Below are 24,977 nucleotides of genomic sequence, written 5' to 3'. Positions count from 1 at the left end.
CCCAGCTGGCCTGGAACTCACTATGTAGATCAGGCTGGCCTTGAACTCACAGATATCCGCCTGCCTGGGATTAAAGGCGTGCACCACCATGCTCACTCAGCCTTATTCCTTTTTAAATAAAAGCCTACTCTTGTGTATGCAGGTCCACATCTTAGGTCTTCCTGGGAACATTAATTAGATGTTTTTGAAGTTGCCCTTAATCTCTGAATGATTGTCTTTTGGGGGCTAACTAGACTGCTTGTTGATTTCTCTTAGCTCTTTTTTTAAAATTTTATTTATTTTTATTTTATGTGTATGAGTGTATTGCCTGCATGTAAGTGAGTGCACCTGTGTCATGCAATGCCACAGGGGTCAGAAAAGGGCTTCGGATTCCCCTGGAGTTCAGGACAGTTCGCAGCTGCCATGTGGATGCTGGGAATTGAACCCGGGTCCTCAGCAAGGGCAGTCAGTGCTCTTAACCGCTGAGTCTCTTGGCATTTTAACCTTGTTGGCAATGGTTACAGGGCAAGGGTCTGGCCTAAAGGGTACGGCTGCCCTGTAGGGTGTAGGCTCTTAACATGGTGCCACTTGCCATGACCTTTTGGCCCATTGCTGCTGCTGGACTCTGGCTTGACATTGTGTGGGGCCTTCCTGAAGGATTCTGGGGATCTTTGCTTATAGTTCCTTTCAGCTCTGTCTCTCTCTGATCTATCCAAACCACCTGCTTCCTGTCTCCTGGAATTCCTGTTTCTGTGTTCTGGCCTCAGCTGTGTTGACAGTTTCCTTCTGAAAATATGGATGCCTCTTCTTGCACTAATGTAGCTCTAGGGGTGCATGTCATGGGAGGTGGGCCTGGGAGGTGACACCAGGCAGAGAGAGTAGAGAGAAGCCACACTGGGCCCAAGGTGGGTTTCAACTTATGAGATGAACTTGGAAACACAGAGAGCTCAAGGTTGTGCAAGCTCTTTGGGTTTTTTTTTTTGTTGTTGTTGTTGTTGTTTTTTGTTTTTAAGTGCTCCATGGCGAGAATCCACTGGTGGATTTGGAAAAAGGGAAGGGCAGGGTCGAGGTGGGCTGCCGGGGTCAGTGAGGTAGGGACTGGGTGAGAAGCAGGTTCTCTCATGGAGCAGAGGACAGAGCTCTTGGAAAGGAGGTGACCAGCTCACAGAAGATGGCAATAATTATTTTTAAAATTTGAGACAGGATCTCATGTAGCCCACGCTGGCCTCCAACTCACTATGTAGCTGAGGATAACTTTGAACTTCTGGTCTTCCTGTCTCTACCTCCTAAGAACTGGGATGACAGGTGTGAGCCACCAGGCATAGTTCATGCAATGTTGGGGATTGAACCCAGGACCTCGTGCATGTTAGGCAAGCACTCTACCCACTGAGCTGCATTCCCAGCCCTAAGTGATGTTTGTTTAGTGTTGTGTTTTAAACTTCAGGCCAATGGATTGATTTTGCTGCCTTGGCTGGGTACATTGGCCCCAGGCCAGGTGAGGTATGCTTCTTTCTGTGAGGATCTTTGCTGAGACCGTCCTCCATCATCTCAGCGCTGGCTTTTGGCATGTATATTATCTCCTCTATCTAGTCTTCAGGGTCTTGAGTACCTCCTCCCACTGTACATACATTGGAAGCCAACTGATGTGTTGTTCCTTTAACACTCAGAAAGTGAATGATCGCTGAGGGAAACTGAGGTCTCTGAGGTGTTTTAAGGAAAAAGTGTATGAGCTTGGCAGCATGGATTATGAGCTGTATTTGTCTTCCTTGAGCAATTTCTTATAGAAATCCTCAGGCAGGGGCTGTATCTGGGGTGTTAGGACCCAAGGGTCAGCTGTAGTTTCTACTTGTCTCTCTGTGGGAGAGGAAGAATGGATTCTGCCACATGTCACTGCTGGGGAATGCCATGCCTGTGAGGCTTCTAGTTCACCAGCCTGTCCCTCCTGCTTACACCCCTGTCATGGCTGAACTCCTCTGGAAGGAGGGAGAATGGCTGGCAAGTCCCAGAGTGCCGCCTACCCAGTGCATCTGTCTCTGGCTCTAGGACCGGAAGCTTACCAAGCTGGAGCGGCAGCGGTTCAAAGAGGAGGCAGAAATGCTGAAAGGCCTACAGCACCCCAACATCGTGCGCTTCTACGACTTCTGGGAGTCCAGTGCCAAGGGCAAGCGATGTATTGTGCTGGTGACGGAGCTGATGACCTCGGGGACACTGAAGACGTAAGTGCTGCATGCCTGTGGGCTGGGGTGGTCTCAGCCTTGGGTGCAGAGCTTTGAGAGCTAGCAGTAACAGAGGTCTTGGACTTCTGGGAGCCATCCTGGCTGTTGCCCATGATCCAGTGTCCTGCCTCTCAGAAGTGTCTCTTGTTAGGGATATTCTTCCTGTGGGCCATGGGAAGCCCTTTCTCCAAAACAGAAGAATCAAACCTAGCAATTCCTCCTAGCCCGTGGCTTCCCCTGGCTTCTTGTGACAAATGAGACTGATTCTCATGACCAGTTGTCTGTCCGCATTCTCCTTTCCTGTGTGGGACACTAGGAGGAATTTACTTTCTAGTAAACCCTGATTTCTTTGTATACCCTGTCTGGGGCCTCATTTCTGGCCAATGTCTGTTTGCCTAGGGGCCAACCTGGTAAGTTCTGGTGGCCCAGAAGCAGAGTGGAGCTTCTGGAAGTAGGGGTTCAGGGCCAAACAGCATGGCAGGGGTTAGGGAGCTTGGTGGCCATGGCAGCTTGCAGTTCCTCCTTGAGATCTGCACTGTGAGGGTTAAGGGAATATCCCCTCTGGGTAGCCATAGTCTAGGTTCCTCTGAATTGTTTTGACCCGAAGGCCCCAGATAGGACCTTGATGTCCCCTACTGCTGGGCAGCTTCACTCTCAGGTGAAGGGTCAGCAAGGGAAGAGCCATGTTCCCATCCTCATCTGCTACTCCTCCCTAGAGACACATGAGGGTCCCATCGCACAGGTTGCTGGTCTGGCCTGGCCTTGTTGACTTCTGGCCATAGGTGCTCTCCTGTCACTCACACTCTAGGAATCTGCTGGCTGGGACCCTTCCCTGCCCAGGGTTTCTCATCATATGAGGGTTTTAGGACCATGCTTGGCATGGGCTTGTCAGTGAGATCTCCAGTGCAAAGAACCTGTGGAAAGCTGTTGTCCTAGCTCTGCTCCGTGTTTTGGGCCTGGCTCCAGCTGAGACACCCTGGCTAGGGGCAGAACTGTTGGGACCTTTCCTTTGCCTTCACTGTCTGAGGTGAGTGCCAAGTACAAATGGCCAGGTTTTGTCATGAGCTGGATGGTGCCAGACAGGGACTTCCTAGGAAGGGCCTTCCTGAGGACCAGCAGCAGGTGAGTTGTTTGGTGAGCTCTCTGCCCCTCCCCCAGGTACCTGAAGCGGTTCAAGGTAATGAAGCCCAAGGTGCTGCGCAGCTGGTGCCGGCAGATCTTGAAAGGCCTGCTGTTCCTGCACACGAGGACCCCCCCAATCATCCACCGAGACCTCAAGTGCGACAACATCTTCATCACTGGGCCCACTGGCTCTGTGAAAATTGGTGACTTGGGTCTGGCCACCCTTAAAAGAGCATCATTTGCCAAAAGTGTGATAGGTGAGCCTCTTTTTCCTCCCCAGGCATTCAAGGGGCCATAGATAGCTGGTTTTTGCTCATCCATCTCAGACCTGGTGCAGGAGGCTCAATAGTGTGTTTGCGCATCCAAGTGGTCCCTCCTGGCTTCTGGTGGCTCAGCCAGGGGACCTGCCTGGTGGAGAACATGCTGCCTTCTTGGCTGGACGCATTGGCTCTGTTCCCTGCTGACACGACTCCCTATCAGACTCAGGGCTGGGATGGTTTCTGCATCAGCTCCTTGGCTCTGTTAGGTGCCATCTGTGATTGTCTGCTGAGGGTGATTGTCTGCTGGATGCTGACTTCTGTGATATGTGTGGACACTATGGTCACTCGTGAGGAAGAAGAGGCATTGTCACAGAGGACCTAGGGTGCTTATGGCAGGTGATATTGGAACTGACCCCAGTAGTCAGGGAGAGGAGTACCCAAGGCTGTGGGACACAAGTGAAAATTTGGAGTGTTTGGGTGCAGTGTTGAATCAGGGGCCCAGAGTGGTATCTGCATGGTGATGGAAGGGGTTGCTGGGGTTTTATTCAAAAGCATTTTGGTCCTTTCTTGTCCTCAGGCCTTGACTCCAGTGTCCTCCTCTGAGTGGCTTCCCTGGCCAACTTTTAGGGGTGGTGCCCTAGGCCCTAGGGATAGTGGCCTTGTAGCTACTATGTGAGGATGGGTATCATGTGTGTGTCCAGCCCTAGGGTGGCCTGCACAGCACTAAGTGTCTGCCAGATGCTAGGCAGGATCTTCTGGACTTTGGAGAGAATGTGCAGAGAGGCTGCAGGATGCTGTTTGGAGGTCACTGCTTTGTAGCCAACTGTGCCCCTCCATTGAGGCTGACTGCCCACACAGGCAGGACAAGGAGTGCTTGGTCTCAGGGGAGAATTGTTTGGGGACAGAACTTGGCCTGTTTGGTAATCTTGGGGAACTGCTTTATTTGCAGTTATGTCTCCAGGCAGTAGCTCTTTGTAGCCTAGGTCTCTGTTCTCCTGGGAGAGCTAAGTGGTGGGGAGCTGAGACTGACCCAGGTCTGTTTCCTATCTGTAAAATAGGTGGGGCTGGGCTGGGGAGATGGCTTAGTTGGTAAGAGTGCTTATTTTCCAGAACCTACATAAAAAACTAGGCATAATCACACACATTCTGTAACCCCAGTGCTGCTGGGAGGCAGGATTGCTGAGACTTTCTGGCTCCCAGCCTAGTTCCAGGTTCAGTGAGACTCTGTCTCAAGGGAATAAGGTGTAAAGTACCTGAGGAAGACACCCAGTAACCTCTGACTTTTGTACATACACCACATACATATACCACACTTATACATACATGTGTGCACCCCCTCACATACAAAGTACTTTTTAAAAAGAAGAAAAGAGGGACTGGAGAGATGGCTCAGCAGTTAAGAGCACTGGCTATTCTTGCAGAGGACCCGAGTTTGACTCTCAGCACCCACATGGCACCTAACAACCGCCTATAGCTCCAATTTTGGGGGAATCTGACACCTTCTTTTGACCTCCGTGGCATTGCACAACAGGGGTGTACTTACACACATGGCAGGCAATACACTCATACACATAAAATAAAAATAAAATTTTTTTAAAAAGGAGAAGAAGGGGCTGGAGAGATGGCTCAGCAGTTAGGAGCACTGAATGCGCTTGCAGAGGACCTGGGCTCGATTCCCAACACCCACATGGTGTACACACATACAGTCATACTCATACACATAAAATAAAAGTAATAAATAAAATATTTTTTTTAAAAAGGAGAAGAAGTCGGGCGTGGTGGTGCACACCTTTAATCCCAGCACTCGGGAGGCAGAGGCAGACAGATCTCTGTGAGTTCAAGGCCAGCCTGGTCTACATAGTGAGTTCCAGGACAGCTGGGGCTACTGGGAGACCCTGTTTCAAAAAAGACCAAAAAAAAAAAAGAAAGAAAGAAAAGAAGAAAAAATGGGTGGGACTCAGAGTGGCGGTATCACACCTTGGCTCTGAGCTTTAGGAAGTTTCCAGGGCAGGTTTTACAAACTCACCCTTGGAAGTGATTCATGCTTGTAGACCTTGGGCTTGCAGACCTTGAATCAAAACAAGATTCATCCTATCAAGAAGCTGAGGCCCTGAGCACGTTCCCTGGCACCCCACACCCTGTGAGCTCTTGGATATGAGGTTTCATGCTGTAGCCACAAAGCTGAAGCTACTTCTCTGTTAAAAAGGAGAAGGTGGCTAGGAGCTGTCCCTACAGACTTGCCTTTCTTTGGCAGGAGGGGCTTGGAGAGGGGTGGTGTGAAGAAGGTTCCCCAGCACCTAGTAGCATAGCTACATCTAGACTTGCAGGGGACAGGGGCCTATAATGTTTTTCTGGCACAAAGATTCATCTGTAGAGACCTGGGGGTGCCTGGTAGGTATACAAGGGCAGCTGTGGGCCCAAGGTGGGCTGTTCTGCAGCTGAAGGCTGATCATGAAGTGGGTTAGTGAAACCATTGTCTAGGCAAATGCATGTGTGTATGTATGAGCACATATACATGTTATTTCTAAAATTCAGATTTAAATAGTGCAGTGAAAAGGAAAAATGAATCGAGCACACCAGTGTCCAAGAGTTAATAGGACTCCCTATCCCAAATCAGAGCTAGACCCAGCCCTCCGGCCCATCTCCCAGACCCAGGGAGGGTATCGGGATTTGGGGTGCTTCTCGCAGAGAAGGGGCCTCAGTTCTTGCAAGTCTCCAAAGAGACCAAGCCCAGAGGTGCTGCCATGCCTTGACCCTGGTACTGTATATGGGCAGCCAGGCATCTTTGCCAGATGAGTCGGGGGAGGGGGTCCCTGAGTGTGCCCAGGAGTATCTGGCTCAGCTCCTGGCTTCCTGTCTAGCAGCTCTGGGAGCCAGGCTCCTGGCAAGCTCCTCTCTGGGGCCCAAGACACACCCCTGGAGATTCTTTGCTGGCTCCTCTAGCAGGAAGGGCCTTGCTATGTTTTCTTCTTGCTATCACAGGACAAATATCCCCCACAGCCCCTGGCAGAGGCATCACAGGGCTCAACTAGCATGGGTAGCATTGTGGCCTTGGGGTGTGAGCCCTCCTTCCTACAGCTAGGGGCTTCTGGCCGAGTCAGCTGCCCTGTCTACTGTGCTCCAGCTGCCACCATGGTGGACCTCCTGTGTGATTGCGGTAGGCCCCCTGTATGATCATGGTGCTCCAGGCCCATGTGCTCCATCATTATCTGTTGGGGAACCCAAGGACATATAAAGGGATGGAAAAGGCCTGGGCTCTGATCTGTGCATAGGCCACCCATGTCTGGGACCTCTCTGCTGTGGATCTTGTGGCCTAAGCATCATGTGGACAAATGTTGGAAAGAAATTTGAAAATACTACAAATTAGCAGTATAAAAAATATTTCAGAAGCATAAGAGAATAAAAATTCTCAGCCTCTACTTTTTCTGATGAATTTTTTTCCAGAGATCTATATTCTTTTATATAACTTAAACATTTTTAATTTTTCTTCACTTTTGCCCAAAATGTTCACTTTGTGGTTAGACTCATAATGTGTATTAAACTGAAACATTGAATGAGAAGCCCCAACATGGGGCTGGGAGATGGCTTAAGGATTGGAGTTCAGGTATCCAGCACCCAAGAGTGGCAGCCAAGTGGGTATCGTGGCCACCTGTATTCTCAGTGCTCCTCAGAGCAAGTGGACTAGCCAGACTAGAGGAATGGGGAGCTCTGGGTTCAGCAAGAGACCTGCTTCAATTTATAAGTTTGGGAGCTGTCAAGTTGGACCTATTTTAATAAAAAGTATTTTTTATTAAAGCAAAAGCTTTATTGCTCTCCAGTATCAACAACCTCTGCCCTCTACACACAGGTGTGTACACACGCACACACACACACAGCCACCCCATATACACATACACAAAGAGACTCCTGACATGTGCTATTTTCTGCATTTAATTGTTTTCTACTATTTTGCACCTTCAAAAAAATTTTGAAAAATCTTCCAACGTCGATAAACACTCAGATACTACATGTAGCCTCGCTGAAGGTTTTGGCTCTTTTTGATGCATTGGTTAACACTAGGTTGGACCTATTTTATGCTTTTTTTCTTAAGCAAAAGTTCTGATAAAGAAAAAAAATACAAAGGAAAGTATGTAAAACCATCCATCCTCCATCTCTGAGTCTTGAGCTGTGTGTGCTGTTCTCTGTTTGTGAGGCTGTGAGCAGGGACAGGCTTTTATTTCTGTTTGATTGTTCTTTATAGGTTCCTATGTCTGTAATGAGCCAAGGAGTTAAGGATCTGAGTTTGATCTCTAGAACCTATGTAAAAAGCTACACTTGGTGGGGAATGCCTTTAATCCCAGCTCCAGTGAGGTAGAGACAGACCAATCTCTGGGTCCACTGGCCAGCCAATGTAGCCTACTTGGTGAACTCCAGGCCAATGAGAGACCCCATCTCAAAAAAAGAAAAAGTGTGTGTTGGGGGTGGGGGCAGACAGTGCCTGAAGAATGACATGTGAGGTTGTCCTCTGGCCTCCACCTGAATGTCCGTACATATACATACACACATACATGTACACAGACAGTTAAAACAAGCATCATTTCACTCTTCTTTTGTTTGACATGCTGTGAGCAGTTCCCATTGTAATAGCTTTGTGGGACCTGTCTGGTGGATCCCATTTGCTCAGCCCCTAAAGGGTTAATAATTGCATGTTACATTCATTGTAGGTTATGCCCAGAAAACATAGCCATTCCTCTCTCTGGGAACACTTAGAGCCTTCTTGGGTTCTTGCGGTTACAGGCAGCTTTGGGGTGACTAACAGGTTTTTGTCACCTCTGGGGAGTTGAGAGCCAGCTGATACTAACCTGTCCTCAGGGATGAATATACACAAGCCAGGGTGTGCTCAGTGAACAGGTGTGTCCCCTGGTAAGTTGTGGCCTCTCAGCTCTATGGTAGAGATGACACTCTAAACTGATGGTTAACTATGGAACCACAGGTGATGTTTTGGGCACCTTAGTCTGTAGTGTACACCTGTTTGAATCCTGAGGTCCAGTACTGATGATCTAGATAGAGCTGGATGTCCTGAGTGTGCCAAGAGACAGACAGGGAGGAGGCTGGGGACTTCTCTGGACCAGAGTGGGAGGAGGTCATGATCAGTGATGGCTACAACTGCTGCTCCTGGCACAGGTACCCCCGAGTTCATGGCACCCGAGATGTATGAGGAACACTACGACGAGTCGGTTGACGTCTACGCCTTCGGGATGTGCATGCTGGAGATGGCAACCTCAGAGTACCCTTACTCGGAGTGTCAGAATGCTGCCCAGATCTACCGAAAGGTCACCTGTGTGAGTGTACTCAGCCACTTTGTTAGAAGGCCACAGCCTTTGCTAGTCCTTTGGGCCTTCCCCATGGAAGCTGTGTAAGGAATGGAGTGTGGGCATCTTACAGTGGGAAAATTGGGGCATAGCTGGGTGAGATGTCTAGCAAAAGAGGTAGCAATGATGGTGCTTAGCCTTGGAGGCTGTCAAACACCTGGCACCAGAAGGCCTAGGACGAGGGAAACTGAACTTTGGGAGGTTGTACCTCTGCTTGGGCCTCTTGCTGTGAGATGCACACAAGCTGCCTGTCCTTGGAACTCTGCTCTGGGCTCCCCAGGGCTATTGGCCTCCCCATTTTCTTTATTTTGGAATCACAGTTTGTTTTCTTTTTCTCCAAACTGTTGCCCTAGCCAAGCATATCTCTGGGCAGCTGTCAGCACTGGGCAGCTTGGGAACCTTAATCCATGTTTTGCTGTCACTGTGATTTTTGACTTGATCTGATGGCTTCAGCTGTGCAAACAGATTGGCCTGTCCTCTCTCTGTGGTGGCCCCTAAGGTAGGGGAAATAAGCACAGCATCTGAGGTGGAACGGCTGGGCCAGGGCTTTTCTGTGCTGGTTTTTATGCTGTGTCATCTTTGCTTTCATGGTAAGGCCAGGAGGCCCTCAGCGTGTTCCCTGACCTGGGCTGTTGTGATCCCCAGAGTCCTCCCTGCCTCCTGGGCAATCTGATGGGATCTGATGCTTTGTCTGCTGTCTACTCTGGGGGCCTATATGGCAGAGGCTGCCTCTGCGGGTGTGCATAGAATCATGCATGGTGCAGGCACCCCTGCAGCCTTCTGACCCCTCTTGCTGATGATATATACCCTTCCTTTGTCTGTTAGATCCAAATTATGTCAGTTTGTTGTCCTGAGCCTGTCCTGTGTGCACTGTAGCTGGGTGGTGGAAGACTGAGTTCTTGGCTGGTGGCCTGGCCCAGGAAGTACCTACAGAAGTATAAAGTTCTCCAGGGGCCATCTGCAGAGCAGGGTGCTGAGGACTCCAGAGATCTAAGGCTTTGGTGTTGTTGATGTGGGGTATGGAGAAGGGTCCCCGGGGCTTCAGGCTTGCTTTGAGCTTGAAAGATGGTGGCTTGTCCACTGGGCTGGGGACAGGAAGGGGGCATCTCAGACTCAAGGCTGAACATGCTCCTGATTCTGGCTAGTGGGCAGCATAGCATAGCCTCTGGGGCTTCAGCCTGACTTATTAGGTCCTCCCTCCTTCCCTCCCTCCCTCCTTCCCTTCCTTCCTTCCTTCTCTTTGGGAAAATTTATGCTTCTTGCTCTCTATATAAAGCAGAAAAAGGGCAAGGCTTTTAAAGACTGAATCTCAGTTGAAGGATGAAGCATGGGATGGTTGAAGTCTTCATTGTGTTTATGCTTTTTAATTAGTTGTTCTCCCCATAACCTCTCTCAAAATGGAGCAGATTGCACATGAACTCTGCCAACTCTTGCTTCTGATGCAGGAGATATCTGTGTTTTCTCTGCATGGACATTGGCTGGCCAAAGAGTGGTTGTATCTGCCTGTCTTCCCCCCTCCAAAGTCTCTTCCTTGCCTGTGGCCAGCAGCAGTGACCACAAACAGTGCTCTTGACTCCTCATGGGTGGCGCAATGTGGGGAAGAAGCCCAGGTGTGGGTTGAAAGCTCTGACTGTATGGGAAGTGTGGCATCCACTGTGGGCTGTGGCTCTTCCCTTAGATGAGGAGCTGTTGGTGCAGGAGGCCCTGGAGGCTGTACTCCTGAGGCTCCACAGCTGAGCTCTGAGGGACGCCTCTGCAGAAGCTCATTGCTGGATCTGAAGCGCTAACCCCAACATCAAGTTTTTAAGCACAGGTAGAGGCTAAATGCTAGAGCTGGGTGATGGTCCACAGGACAACATGGAAGGGGGTCCTTGGCCATAGTGTGAGGCTGGGGCTGCTGGCACCATCCCACCACCCCTGTCCTTTACAGGTACAGGGGAACTCAAGGTGTCCTCCATGCAGATTGGAATGGGAGGCACTTAGGCTATTGGCCTTGCTGAGGGGAGGAGCTTAAAGAGGCTCCCCAAGGGAAGCTTCCCACCACCTGCTTACCCCCTGCTTTCTCTTGTTTGGGTTTGAGTGTGATATCTCTGTAGGCTTATAGTTTTCATGCAAGTTGGAAAGTTTTTCATCATTTCTTCAAAGATATTATTTTCTTCTTCCCTTCCCTTTTTCCCTCCCCCCTTCCCCTTTCCTCCTTTCCGTCCCTGTGTATGGCATATGCACAGGGGTGCTCACCTATGTAAGCATGTGTGGAGGCTAGAGGCTGATATCAGGATGTCGTCTTTAAATAACTTCTCAGCCTTATTTTTTGAGACAGTATCTCTCACTGAACCCAGAGCTCTAGCACTTACCAACTCAGCTTGACTGACTGGCAAGTAAACCCCAGAATCTGCCTGTCTTTGCCTCTCAGTGCTGGGGTTATAGGCACATGTCACCAACCCTGCCTTTTATGTGGGTGATAAAGATTTGAACTCAGGTCCACATGCTTGCATAGCAAACACTTTACTGAGTAAGCCATCTTCCCAGCCCTCAAATGTTTTCTTTTCTGGCCCTGCTCCGTACCTTGACCTTCTGGGGCCCCACTTATATGTATATCATATGCCTTAACCTGACCCTTGGTACTGTCCCAGATTCTGAAATGAAGGGAACAGAGCTGTGTCCATGTGTCTCTCTGCTCCACTCACAGTAGCTCTTATTTCCACGTCTTGTCTTCTGCATGTCTGATCTGTGGTGAATCTGTATTGGCACAACTTTCTCTTCAAATGTGCTGTTTCCACGTCTAGTTCCACTTGGTTCTTTTTCATCTCTATCAATTCTGCTCCTCAACATGAGTATTTTGCTTTAAAGAATGGTACATAGCAGCATTGAGTTTTACACACACTCTCCCCTGTAAGTTTCAGCAGGCTCTCATTTCTGTTCACTGTTTCTTCTGCTGGGCTGGGCCAGGCCAGGGGTCACGTCTCCCAGTTTATTTAGTAATTTTTGTCTGTGTCATATACTGAACCCATTATAGCATCTCTCTGCTCTGTGTGAACTCTAGGAATAGCTGCTCTGCCTACAGCTCCCTCATGGTTGTTTCCTGGACTCTGACTAGATACTCAAGCCTTGGTTCTAAGCAAAGATTTGGAGGGAATTACATGTAGACACCTGGGCTCTTTATCACTGTTTCCTCTCCAGAACTCTGTCTCATAGCCTTCTCAACTTCCTTGAATGCTGAGCTCTACCCTCAACTCACTTAGACCCCAGGCTCTACTGTGTCCCAGGCCTCAAGCTAAGGGAGTGCTCTGGGAAGCAAGCTGGCCATGGGAGGCAGCACCCTGGGGGGACTTCCCTCCAGCTCTGGATAGTGCCAGCTGACTCTGCTCTGTCATTCTCAGGGCATCAAGCCCGCCAGCTTTGAGAAGGTGCACGATCCTGAGATCAAGGAGATCATTGGGGAGTGCATCTGCAAGAACAAGGAGGAAAGGTAAGCTCCTGAGGGCTCAGCATTCTCTAGCTGACAGTGGTCCACCTGGTGTTTAGAGCCACCTTCCAAAGGAGAACTTCCTGGTCAGTCAGACAAGCTCAGGCCATGTGACACCACACTGGGGAGTTGCTGTGGATGGTTCAGGGCCCACGTCCTTTCCTGCTTCCTGGGTCTAGCCTAGAGCACTGGGACACTAGGCCTTCCCTCTGACCCTCTTTGCTTTTTAGTTGTCCGTGGAGATTTTATCTATTTCCATGACCTTAAGGAACATCTCTATCCCAGGCTTCCCATCTGCTTCAGCCCTGTCTGCTTTTGAATGCCAGATTGTATATATTGTGAGCATCTGCCTGTTTCCACTGTCTCTAAGGCTGCAATCTCACCTCTGGGCCCTCCATTTATTCCCCAAATCCAATTTCCCTTTGGAGTAGGACTGGCCTTCCTAGCTGGACAACCTGAAACTAGGGGTGCCCTTTTAGCCTTCCCACCCCTAAAACAAACTGAGGTACACCCACTTAGCCACATAACACCTTCAGGAATAGACAGAGATGAGCAACTGGTGTTCACAGTCACAGACATGATACCCATTAGAAGCCAGACCTAAGACAGTGGATGCTGCCTAATTGCATTTGTTATTAGAGAGTAGAGCAGAGCAGTGGTTTAGGGATGAGTGTTTGAGTAGCACGGCTCTGGAGCTGGAAGTGAGCACCATAGCAACACCTAGCTGCCAGGCTGCCTGGCCTCCTAGATGAACCTCCCGTGGTGGGGGTCTACCTCTAAACCCCTGGGTCTAGTAGATCCTTGCTTCCCTTTCTGCCTTTAGCCTTCTATACTCTGTCCTGAGAGCGGCTCCCTCTAACCTTGCTGCTGCAGGGAGGTCCAGTGCCTCTGTTTTTTTTTATGTATAGGTTCTACTTCCTTTGGTCTACCCTTAGCCCTAGAATGTCTTATGAACATTGAAGACTCATCTGTTCCTCAGCAGGATCTGTTTCTATATGCTTAGCTAGTGGCGTGGTATAAAGAGTATGATTTCTTCCCATAATGGGAAAGAAAAAAAGGAAATCTTAAAACATGAATTATCTAGGTTATGATTTTTTACATTTCCTGGAAATTAAGGAGTGCTAATGTGCATGCCTCTTGTCCTATCCTTCTGGGCAGAGCCTGCCTGCCAGGATTGAGGTTAAAGAACTTTCTAGGGTAGCCTGCTTATTAGTGTGCTGTGTGGAGACCTGGTATTCTGCATGTGTATTCAGCCATACTGCTCAATGGGTGTGGAGGCCCCTTGTCTGGGGCCCTGCCTGGGAGCCACTCTCCCTCTAGGTACGAGATCAAGGACCTGCTGAGCCACGCCTTCTTTGCGGAGGACACGGGTGTACGGGTGGAACTCGCAGAAGAAGACCATGGCAGGAAGTCCACCATAGCCCTGCGCCTCTGGGTAGAAGACCCCAAGAAACTGAAAGGCAAGCCCAAGGACAATGGAGCCATAGAGTTTACCTTTGACCTGGAGAAAGAGACACCAGATGAAGTGGCCCAGGAAATGGTAATTTGTGCATGCCTTTTGCAATCCTGTACATCCAGTAAAAGACATGGGAAAGTCTGGGGTGTTCCTAAAGGTTGGAAAAAGTCACCAAATAGATTGCTTCTCCAGTAGGGCATGCACCGTGGAGGACGGGTGACCAGCGTGCATAGGAGGGGCACAGGCAGTCCTGAAGAAGGACTGGGGTTCCTGCTATAGGGTCAGGTACATATCATGACAGGAGGGAATCTCTACTGCACAGGACCTGAGGAAGGAGCACCTGGGTCACAGTACAGGGAAGAAGTCCAATGGAAAAGTGGAGAGAGTAGATTGGATAGATTTGAACATGATGTCAAAGGCCTTACTTACTTTGACCAAATTCTTGCCAGTTTGCCCCATGGTGGTGGCTTTGAGCATGGGCTTTGTCTCTCCTGCTTTGGATGTGTTCTTATGTTGCTTTGGGTTCTGGTACTTTAATACCCAGTAGGGTGGTGGAACATAGATCTAGCCCTGTGCTACCTCTGCCCCTCCCCATGCTGGTCTGTGAGAAAGGAGGGGGTGAACCCTTTCTTCTTCAGGTGTCAGATTGGGCCTCAGGATGTGCATGTAGAGCCTGCTGTGATAACAGGGTAGGAGATGGAGTTGATTAGCCCTTACAGGACAAGGAGCAGCACAGGTACAGGCACAGACAAGAGGAACAGCCACACTTGCTGCATGAGAAGCATATAGTCAGGACGTGGCAGTTTCTAGAACTGTGGATGCCAGGCTAGATTATTCTACCCACTTCTCTAGGTCAACACTATCCAAAATAGTAGCCATGACCACATGTGGCTACTCAAATTTAAGTAATTTAAAATTTAATCAAAGTGCAACTTTTAGTCTCTTTGGCATCATTTCAAGAGCTTAGTATCATATGAGGTAAGAGACTCTGGAATAACCTGGAACATTTTCATCATAACATGTTCTACTTGTGATGCTATTCCGTGTTATAGGGGGAAGACTGTGGAGTGTGTGTTGTGTGTGTGTGTGTGTGTGTGTGTGTGTGTGTGTGTGTGTGTGCGCACAGCCTTGCCAGGTTAGGGCTTGTTTGCTGAGCATATGGGGCTGATCCCTGTCAGTGCACAGGTGGGTGCCTAGTCTAGGGCTATAGCTACTGTGGCCCTCTTGTATTGTACTACTGGCTCGTGTCTGCTGTTTTCCCTCTAGATATTAGTGGCTTTTTACTTCTCTTTTGCCACCATCTTCACTACAACATGGAGGGCTTTCTGTACTCCTGTCCTCTGTGGTGTGCCCTTCTGTGGCTTTCCTGCTTCAGCTGTCCCCATGAAGATCTTCACGTCCTCATCCATCTGACTTTTTGTCTAAGAGGGTTTATCCTTTGTAACTACCAGTACAGATGTCAGCCTCTTGGCCTGGCATAGGGTTCTCGGAAGACTGTAGTGTTTGTCCTTTTACAATTGTTTTTAAATAAGCTTTCTCCTCTCTTCTCTTCTCCTTTGTGGTACTAAGGACTGAACCCAGAGTATGTATGTTGTGCAGGTACTTTCCCACCAAGCTGTACCCTAGTCCACTTTTTTCCCCAGTGCAGGGATTTGAATTCAGGACCTTATACATTCTAGGCAAGTGCTCTATCACTGAGTTATAGCCCCAGCCCCATCTTTTTTATTTTTTATTTTGAGACAGATCTCATTACGTTTCCCATGCTGGCCTTGAACTCACTCTGTAGCCCAGGCAGGCCTTGAACTTTTGATCCTCTTGCCTCAGCTTCCCAAGAAGCCAGGATTACAGGCTTGTATCACCATGCCCAGCTCCTAATAAGATTTTCATTGAACAGAGCACATCTGTTGAAAATGTAAGTCTCAAGTACATGGAATGGTGGGGTCCCTCAGTTCTCTAAGGATCAGGAGAAATGGATGTGACTCTGGATGGGGTTAGGCTTTGCAGAGGTCAGTACAGGAAGGGAGTAGTGGCTTAGCAGTGGGGCTTCAGCAGCCATGATCCCTAGGGAGCTAGGGTGAAAAGGGGCCCAGGGTGAGCCTAGGTCTTGTGGAGAAAGGTTGGTTGGTGATCCTGGTCCACAGCTGCAGGATGGAGTAATCTTGGTGAAGCTCTTCTGTGTGGCCTTTTGAGTACAGCTGAGTGCAGGACCACATCACTTCCTGGGATGCTAATGCCACTGCCAAGGTTTCGCCTTGCCCTGTGCAGCAGCCGTAATGGCACAGTGAGGGCTGGGGTGGATGTGGCCAGTCTAGGCTGGCTTCTCTGGGTGCTGGCTATACTGTCTGTTATCCCAAGATGCACAAAGGGGACACCACCCATGTACCTAGGCTGGCCAACCCTTGCCTGGCCTGCCTCTAGTCCTATCTCTGGCTCAGCCAGTGAAACTTCTGCTCTGAACAGATCTTGTGGGACCTTGTAGCTTTCTGGAAGACCTCCATGCCTCACAGCGCCAGCCAGTGACTGTATGTGGTGCACAGTGTTTTCCAATTCCATCATCAAGATTGACTGTGCATTCAGATGGTCACTGCACATGTTTCTTTCACTGATGTCAACAGCTGTCTCTCCATGCTTTTTATTGCAAATAGTAAGCATTGTGTCAGCTGTAGGCAGCATGAGAGCTGGAGTTTAGTGTCAGCTACTTCCCAGGAGCATCCTGTAGATACTGTACTGGCCATTGGTGCTGGACTGGGGTGACAGAGGTGGGAAGGATGACTCTTAAGAGGGTGGAGGGAGTTTCCTGTGCATATCAGATGAGGGAGTCCTGGGGCCACCACACTGTTCTGGCCTTGCAAAGGGTGTCAGTTGGGGCTGCCAGTGGTATGAATGGGGTCCATGGTCATCATGGTTTTAATGTGACAGAATCTCTTCAGGTGATCCTGCCTGCTCTGTGCTGGGTGGGGCAGGGGACTTGGGAGCTGAGTATTGGGGTCAGGGGCAACAGAATGATTGACATGTGACAAGGGGATGTTGGAGCTGGATGTGATTGCAGTGTGGGCGGGGCTTCCAGGACGGTGTTCAGAATCCCTGACAGGTAGATTCTGAGTGTCTGGGATTCATCCAGATCTCAGCCTCCCAGTTTGGCTTCAGTCCTGTTAAAGACACAGTGTTCCAAATGCAGGTGTACCCTAGGTGTCCTTCTTGGCCTGCTTAGTTGCTTCCAAAGCAAGTGACACCCAAGGCTCCACCTCCATCCCGGCTTGTCATCAAAGTAGTAGGGCTTGACGCAAGATGGGGCCATTATGGGTAAGACTGTCACCTCAGCTGATCCCCGGCATTTAACTGAACTCGCAGGCCATGTCCCTGCGTTAGTTCCAGGGAGGCCCCTGAGCCCTGCACCCTCTCCCACCTCTCCTCTCCTCTTTTCCCTTCCCTCTCATTCCTCCCTCTTCCCCTCTTCTGGCTCTTACTACATTTTTTTTCATTATAAGGCATGCCATCTATAAGAAAAGCATCCATGTAGAAGAAGGAATGTGACTTGTGTCCATTTAAGTAACAATAAAGCAGTGTGTGTTCCTACTTTTGCCCAGCCTGGTTGCCAGGTATGACAAACTGAAAGCCCTGCATTCTTTGTGGGGACTCTGTTCTGTGAACAGCCACACACAGGCTTGTCTTGCAGCTCTGCCCTGTTTTTATTGGGCCTCAGAGTGGGAGCTGCACCCCAGGAGACTTGTCCAGGTTCCAGCCTTACCTTCCTTCATCTGCCTTGGTCTGGAAGGCCGGGGAGAGTATGAAGACAGAGATGGCTGCAGTGTTGCAGAAAATGGAAACAACCCCTGATGTGCATGAGGTGGTGTTGTCTTTGGCAGCTCTGGACAGATCAGTCTTGTCCCGTAGAAGCATGGGGCCTCAGAACAAGCAACCTGCAAAATGGGAGAGACAGACCTCTCCTAAGGTCACCTGGGGCTTTAGGGATGGCCTTGGCTCCATGTTTCATGCACCCTCCACCTTTGTATACCTACCTCCAGGGATCGTGTAAATTATTATACCTGCCTTGGGCTATCCACTATAGCCTACAACTGACATTGATCAGGCCTGTTCAGCCTCAGCCACCTCACAAAGGTCCCTGTGGTTGAACCTGGAAGTTCTTGGAAAGAGTTCACTCCTTAAGGCCAGAAGAAGGCTTCTTACCTGGTCCCCACCCTCTGGGAACATGGACCATCCTATTCCCAGGAAACTTCCCAGCCAAGCTGGTGGCTAAGCCCAAAGACCCTGAGAGTGAATGGGTTCCACGGAGGATGCTGTGTCCTTTTCTCACCTCTCCTGATCCTTTCCCTGGCCACATGCCCAGCCTATTCCTGCCTCTGCCAGAGCCAGTGAGGTCCTACGAAACAGGACATTTTCTTGCATGTAGCAGGCAAGATAAAAGAAATGCCATCAGCATGCTGCTACCACCCCAGCCTCAGCCTCTCAGGTCCTTGGTGTCAGCATTGAACCTTTTTCATAGGACTCCTTGTCTCCTTAGTCCTCTAACTTCTATGGCCTGACCTTTGGAGAGGGCTCAGGCATCCCTCTGGGGTAGGTGATGCATCAGTAGGAGTCTGACAGAAGGAGCCATTTTGTCACCACAGCCTGCCTGGGGGCACATGGTTCATGCAGGATGCTTGCTCTGAGGGCTTGGGGCAGGGACATCTGTGCGTTATCCATGTGGAGTGCATTCACCATCTGTGCCTGATGTGTGTATTATAGGAGGTACTCGGAAACTGTAAAGGTCTTGTCCATCAGACTTTCTGCTGATTTATTTCTCTTTATGAACACAGCCTAGTCCTATTGAGATATTGATTGCTTCATAGCAGATTACCCTCAGTCATAGTGCTGGGAGTGATCTGGCCATTTTAGTCTTCAGATCAAGGATCGGGGATAGCTGAGGGCTTCTCATGAGGTGCAGTCAGGTGTTGGCTAGGGCTGTGGGCCCATGTAGGAGGGAACCTGAGTTCTGTGGGTCTCTGCAGAGAAGAGCTCATGATGTGATTTTACCGAGCAGTGATACCAAAGAGAAATGGAGGGAGTGAGGGAAATGAAGAGAAACTCAGATGTATGGAGACAAGAGGAAAAAAAGAGATATAGAAAGATAGGAGAGACCCTCCACACACCTCTTCCTAATTCCAGTAGGGATACCCTGCCCCTGCTCCCCCCCACAAGTGGTTTACAAATGGCATATGTAAAATGTTGCCAGGGTTTGTGGAAATGTCCTCCGAAGCATCATTGTCACTGCTCATTGTGATGCTCAGATGTCCCACATTTGCCCTGATACTAGCTCCTATGTCCCTGCACACGTCCCTGCCTTTCCCTGAGCATGTCCAGTCTCATCCTTCTCATTCTCCTGCCCAATCCCAAGCCACCGAATCTTGCAGTGGCTCCAGTTTCCTGTGGCCTTGCACAGGATTATGGGTGTTGTTTCAGGGCCTGCAGGGTAGACAAAGCTCACAGGGACATTGTGTATCTGCACGTTCACACACAGATGCCATCCAGGGCCTCTGGCTTCATTAATGTTGTGCCATTTTCACTGAAGCTCAGGTTCCCAGCAGCACTGTGGCTCCATTCTGTATTCCTCTTTCCACACGGGAGGAGCCTGACTGTCCTACATAGTCACTGCCTTCCAACTGTGTTCTCCACTGCATGTGTTCTTTTCACTGCATTGCCTGGCCCTCAGACCCTGTATCATCACCCCCAGTGTCCCTGTGAAGGGCACATCCAGTCTCTTTAAAATTTTTTTTCTTGCTCCCTTTTCCTTCCTTCCTCTAAAAAATGACTTATTTTATTTTTAGTCATGTGTATGTTCGTGTGTCGGTATTTGAGTATGTGCATGTGTGTGCAGATGCCCTTGGAAACCGTAAGAAGGTGTCAGATCCTCTGGAGTTGGAGTTATATGTGGTTGTGAATGCCCAAAGTGGATACTGGGAACTGAACTCGGGTCCTTTGCAAGAGCAATACATATTCTTAACTACCGAGCCATCTCTCCAGTCTCTTCACTCAGCTTCTTTATGACTGAGGTCTTCATGAAGGGAAGGGACACCTAGGTAGATTTAGAACTTAGTCCTGAGTTTTCATGAGCCACAGTCCATCCTCCACTTTAGCCAGAGCAGCTCCTCAGTAGCGGCCTTTGTCCTTAGGAAGTGGCTTTGCCACAGACACTCCTAATGAACTCACTGTGTTTCCTGGAGATCATGGAAGTGAAGGGAGTTTAGGCACTTGTGCACTCCATACTGCTTTCCAGTGACCACGTGGGCCTCCTCCTTCCAGGCAGGTCAGCTCTAGGAGATCACTGAATATTTGCTGGGTATGAGCTGCTGTCCCATAAGCTGGACCCTGTAGTCTTCAGTGAAAGATGGGTATTGGGGTATCATTCATGGGGTGACATGAGTGTTCTAAGAACTACAGCGTGTATCATGGGGTAGTCCTAAGGCAGTGAGGTATGCATGCAGGATAGCTAGTTCCCAAGACGCTGACCATGTGGCTGCCTCTATAGATTGATTCTGGATTCTTCCATGAGAGTGACGTGAAAATTGTGGCCAAGTCCATTCGTGACCGTGTAGCACTGATCCAGTGGCGGCGGGAGAGAATCTGGCCTGCACTGCAGTCCCAGGAGCCAAAGGACTCCGGCAGCCCTGACAAGGCCAGGGGTCCACCACCAACACCCCTGCAAGTCCAAGTGACCTATCATGCGCAGAGTGGACAGCCTGGACCGCCAGAATCCGAAGAGCCTGAGGCTGACCAGCATCTCCTACCCCCAACCCTGCCAGCCAGTGCAACCTCCCTAGCCTGTGAGTATGTGGAATGAGGTTACCATGAGCTATGTCATGCCCCACCAAGCAAACCTAGCCTTAGGGCAAAGCAAAACAAAGTCCTCACCTTTTATTACAATACTGTGAGGAAGACAGGTCGGGGGTGCAGATCTGTGGTGAGCTCCAGGCCGGCCTCAGGTAGCTGTGTCATTGCTTCCTGCTGCAGGTGGTTTCCTGAATCTCTGGCTTAGTTCCTGCCCACCACCTTGGCACCAGGGCACATGGTGATCTTTTAAGAGGGCATGTCCTGGGGTCCCCAAGTGCTAGGACACATGGGTCTTGATTCCTTGGCCAGCCTGGGGCTTGTTCCCACTGCCTACCTTGTAGGGCATGGATAGTTGTTCAGGGAAAGGATTGGCCTTTCCATATGTTCCCCACATGTTCCCCAGGGCAGTTAAGGATGTCTGGAATCTGTTTTCTCAGGTCAGGTGGGGTCAAATGTCCCTGATAGTAGGGTCTAAGCAATTGGGTCCACCCCTGCTCTACATTGTGAATCTGTGGCCTTGAAACTAGTTCTTTATCTTCTCTGAGAGAAGCGATCCTGACCTCATGGAGGGATTTGAGGGCCAGGAAGCGGTGCTGTTACCCATTCCTTGAAGGATGTCTGTGCCTTGAACCAAACAGCTGCTGTCTTGCCGTCCATTTTCAAAGGATTATTTTTCTTGAGATAGGTTGGATGTGGGCTTCATTAGAGACCATCCTGAGAAGATCCAGTGTTCTCTCAGGATAGGCACATAGTGTCCTGTGTTTGCCTTCCATGTCCAAAACCCTAGCAGTGTGCTGAGGGCAGAGACTTGACTTTGTTCACTGTGTGAATCAGCCTGGAGCAGATTTACAGAACCCAGTGACCTATCCAGCCAGTATTTGAAGTTGTTCATGTGGAAAGACTGCAACTATTTATTTAATATGCATCCCCTTCATTTATGATTTACATAGCCAAGAAGACTACTTAAATGCAAATGAGCAGCCCTCACTTTGAAGTAGTTTTCCCACTGTTTACTTCACTCCTAGCTGATCTCTGTGTATTGCACTTTGAAGAGTTTGTGACCTAAAAACAATGTCCCACTTGTAGTCAGATGCCAAAGGTTGCGTTTGATCCGGCATGTGAAAATCCAGCAGAGATGTAGAATGGCCAATGAGTTCATATCAGGGGTAGGTGTTCTCTGCCGACAGACCCCTTTCCTATGCGACTCAGAACACTTACATGCATAGAAGCTATGGCTAACCTTCTCAAAAGGCTTTTACACGCTGTATTTTATTTAAAATAGATGGTACAGTCACATGTAGAATTTTAAAACTCCTTACATGCATAGAAGCTATGGCTAACCTTCTCAAAAGGCTTTTACACGCTACATTTTATTTAAAATAGATGGTACAGTCACATGTAGAATTTTAAAACTTCAAGGGTTTACGACAAGCCACTTGTCTGCCTGGAGGCAATGGATGCTGCAAGTCTTTTACCTATCCTTCCAGAGATAACCTACACGTCACCCAAATGTGAATATACAAACACATGCACAGAAGTAGACACATAGCATGTGCATACAGATACATACTCAGTGTGTACACTCATATATGCACAGAATGCATACATTTATAGACAAGCACATACCTCACACATACATACCAATGCATATGCACATGTGGACACAGGTGTACATCCATTCCCACACACAGATGGGAACATGTGTGTACCTCCACACATGGGCACTTGGGAACACAAATGTGGATGTGCACACTTGAATATACTCATACGTGCTTGCATATGTGACATGAAGATCACATGTGAACACACACATGCGTATCTCCATTCCCCTCTCTTCTACAGTGATCAGCACCTCTTGCATACCCTTCTGCACTTTGCTCTGGGCTGTTTCGTCTTCATTCTCCACCTGACTACAGAGTTCTACAATGGCTGGTCATTCTGTGCTTCATAGGGAGCTGATGGGGATGCCAGACAGTACATCACCTAAGCAGATCTGCACATACAGGATCACAAACACACGTGCCAAGTCACCTTTCATGAGTCTTCCACTAGTAATCCTGACCAAACTGAGCTGGTTGCTTCCACTGCCACATGCTGAGAGAACTGTGACAGCACAACCTACTGGGAGACCCCAAAATGATCTGCAAAATGAAATTTTAACTATACAAGTTATCTACACAGATCACTTGCAGTATTTAAAGTGGCAAACACAAAGAGTTGCTCTTCTTGAATCTTGTCAGGCCTTGGGCCACCTTCCTCGCCTTTCCTGTCTGTCAGGTGGAAGTGGCTACTCTAATGAGCATTTGACTTATTAAAAACCAGAGGTGCTTGTCTAATTGGTTTTGCCCAGTTAAACCTCAGCACTCCTTATGCCCTCGTAGGTTAAAATCAGTTCTGATCACTCTCTGGAAAAATTTAGTGCAGAGCCAGCAAGACTTCCTGTTCACTTGGCTTAAATTATTAGCAAACACAATACTCTCTGAAATGCAGCCCCTTTTGAAAACAACTTGTGCTTTGGTGGCGAATTATAAAGCCTATGGCTTTTGGAATCCAGAAAGAGTAACCCCAAAGTGCTGTTTACCAGACAGGTTTCCGGTTTTCACTCTCCACTGGCTGACCATGCCCCAGGCTGCCTTACCGGGCACCATCAGAGCAGGACAGCTTCTGCACCTGTATAGAACGGTGGGGGTGGGGGCGGGGAATGACAAGCTGTGCCCACCCTGATACCTGTCCTGTCCTGTCCTGTCCTGATGTCCAGCCATGTTAGGGGCACAGATGTGGCTCCCCCATACACTCGAGGGTGACTGTTTAAGCAGTGTGCACAAAAACAACCCAGTCTTGGTCTTGCAGAGGGGAATATAGGGACAAGCCACCATGTGCTTGTGTGCGGTGTCATGGAGGTGGCATTTAGAGGTGTCCATGCTAAGTGTACTTTTGTCCTCCTCAGCGGACAGCACCTTTGACAGTGGCCAGGGCTCTACTGTGTATTCAGACTCTCAGAGCAGCCAGCAGAGCATGGTGCTCAGCTCCCTTGTGGACACTGCTCCAGCGCCAGCCTCGTGTGTGTGCAGCCCCCCTGTGAGTGAAGGACCTGGCCTGACACACAACCTGCCTTCGCTAGGGGCCTTTCAGCAGCCTGCCGCCACGGTGAGTCAGAGAGCCACCCTTGCTTTGCCTTTTCAGCCTCTGTCCAGGCTATACTGAATATGGTCAGGGTTAGAGTGGCCTCCAGTCAGATTCTAGCCATATTTCCCTTGGGAAATCTGAAGATACAGGTCCATGGAGGGCTGTCTTTTCTGGGAGCTGCAGAATTGCAAATCAAGGAGACTTAGATGTGAAGAATCCAAGATAAAGAATATAAAGTACATAAAAATAGACCTCGGGGGCACCCAGAGTTTGGGGAGCTGTAAAAGAGCCCATCAGTCTCATCCTGGGGCAGGCATTAGTGTTGAACAGTGACAACACAGGTGCGTGTTGCTGGTCCACTGGGGTCTGGGTTGATATTTTGTGATAATAAGCCCTGGTTTTATCTTACTGCCCAACTTCCTGAGGGGACATTCATAAGTACCTGGCATGTCACTAGGTAGTAAGCAACTGTTGAAAGCCAGAGGATGAAAATGAGGCTGAAGGATGGGGTCATTTCTAGTATTTGTAGAAGGCAAGAGAAACTCAGGCTATGAGGATGCCTACTGGTGGTATGCGAGATCTGGGGAAATGGATGATGAAGCGGTCAAGTAGGGCGTTTGTTTATTTACTTATTTGTTTGTTTTGAGCCAAACGTGGTGCTCACTGATTGGTTAGTCTGGCTGACCAATGAGCCCCCAGGGTCCTCCTGCCTCTTGCCTCCAAGCACTGAGATTACAGATGTGCTCTGCCACACCTGTCTTTTTCACTTAGCTTCTGGGGATCCAAGTTCATGTTTGAAGCCATCTCCCCAGCTCTGGTTTTGCTGGGGCCTTTTTTCCTTTAAAGGAAAACACTGAAGAAAAATGTTTGCTTTAGTCCTAAGTACCTCATGCTGAGAGTTTGCCTGTGACTCAGATAGTGGAGCTGAGCTCTCAGAGGGTGATTTGACCCCCCACTCCATGGGTGGACTCTGTCTTCATTAGTCCCTTGGGAGTCCCCACCTGGTGTGTTGGTAAGCCCTGTTGTCTCTGTCTCTGTCTCTCTCTCTCTCTGTCTCTCTCTCTCTCTCTCTCTCTCTCTCTCTCTCTCTCTCTCTCACACACTCACTCACACACACACACTCACTCTCGCAGACTCACTTAGTCTGCTGTGGTGACTTCTTGCACCCACCTT

At 49.2% G+C, this 24,977-nt stretch overlaps 1 protein-coding gene across 11 annotated transcripts in view; it reads left to right on the top strand.

Moving 5' to 3' along the window:
• The window catches only part of Wnk2 (WNK lysine deficient protein kinase 2), a 120,751-nt gene that overhangs the window by 41,306 nt on the left and 54,468 nt on the right, over positions 1-24,977 (top strand). For all 11 annotated transcript variants that reach the window (XM_008852767.2, XM_008852761.2, XM_008852757.2 and 8 more), the window contains exons 2-8: positions 2,023-2,195; positions 3,354-3,574; positions 8,741-8,898; positions 12,309-12,397; positions 13,715-13,934; positions 20,377-20,671; positions 23,626-23,825. In XM_008852767.2, the coding sequence (XP_008850989.1) occupies positions 2,023-2,195; positions 3,354-3,574; positions 8,741-8,898; positions 12,309-12,397; positions 13,715-13,934; positions 20,377-20,671; positions 23,626-23,825 (1,356 nt within the window). The remainder of the gene's footprint in view (positions 1-2,022; positions 2,196-3,353; positions 3,575-8,740; positions 8,899-12,308; positions 12,398-13,714; positions 13,935-20,376; positions 20,672-23,625; positions 23,826-24,977) is intronic.

The sequence above is a fragment of the Nannospalax galili genome, unplaced genomic scaffold (assembly GCF_000622305.1).
Source record: "Nannospalax galili isolate Female #2095 unplaced genomic scaffold, S.galili_v1.0 scaffold1532, whole genome shotgun sequence".
Classification (NCBI taxonomy): Eukaryota; Metazoa; Chordata; class Mammalia; order Rodentia; family Spalacidae; genus Nannospalax; species Nannospalax galili.
The sequence above is the reverse complement of the archived record's forward strand: the minus strand, read 5'-3'. Positions and strand labels throughout refer to the sequence as shown.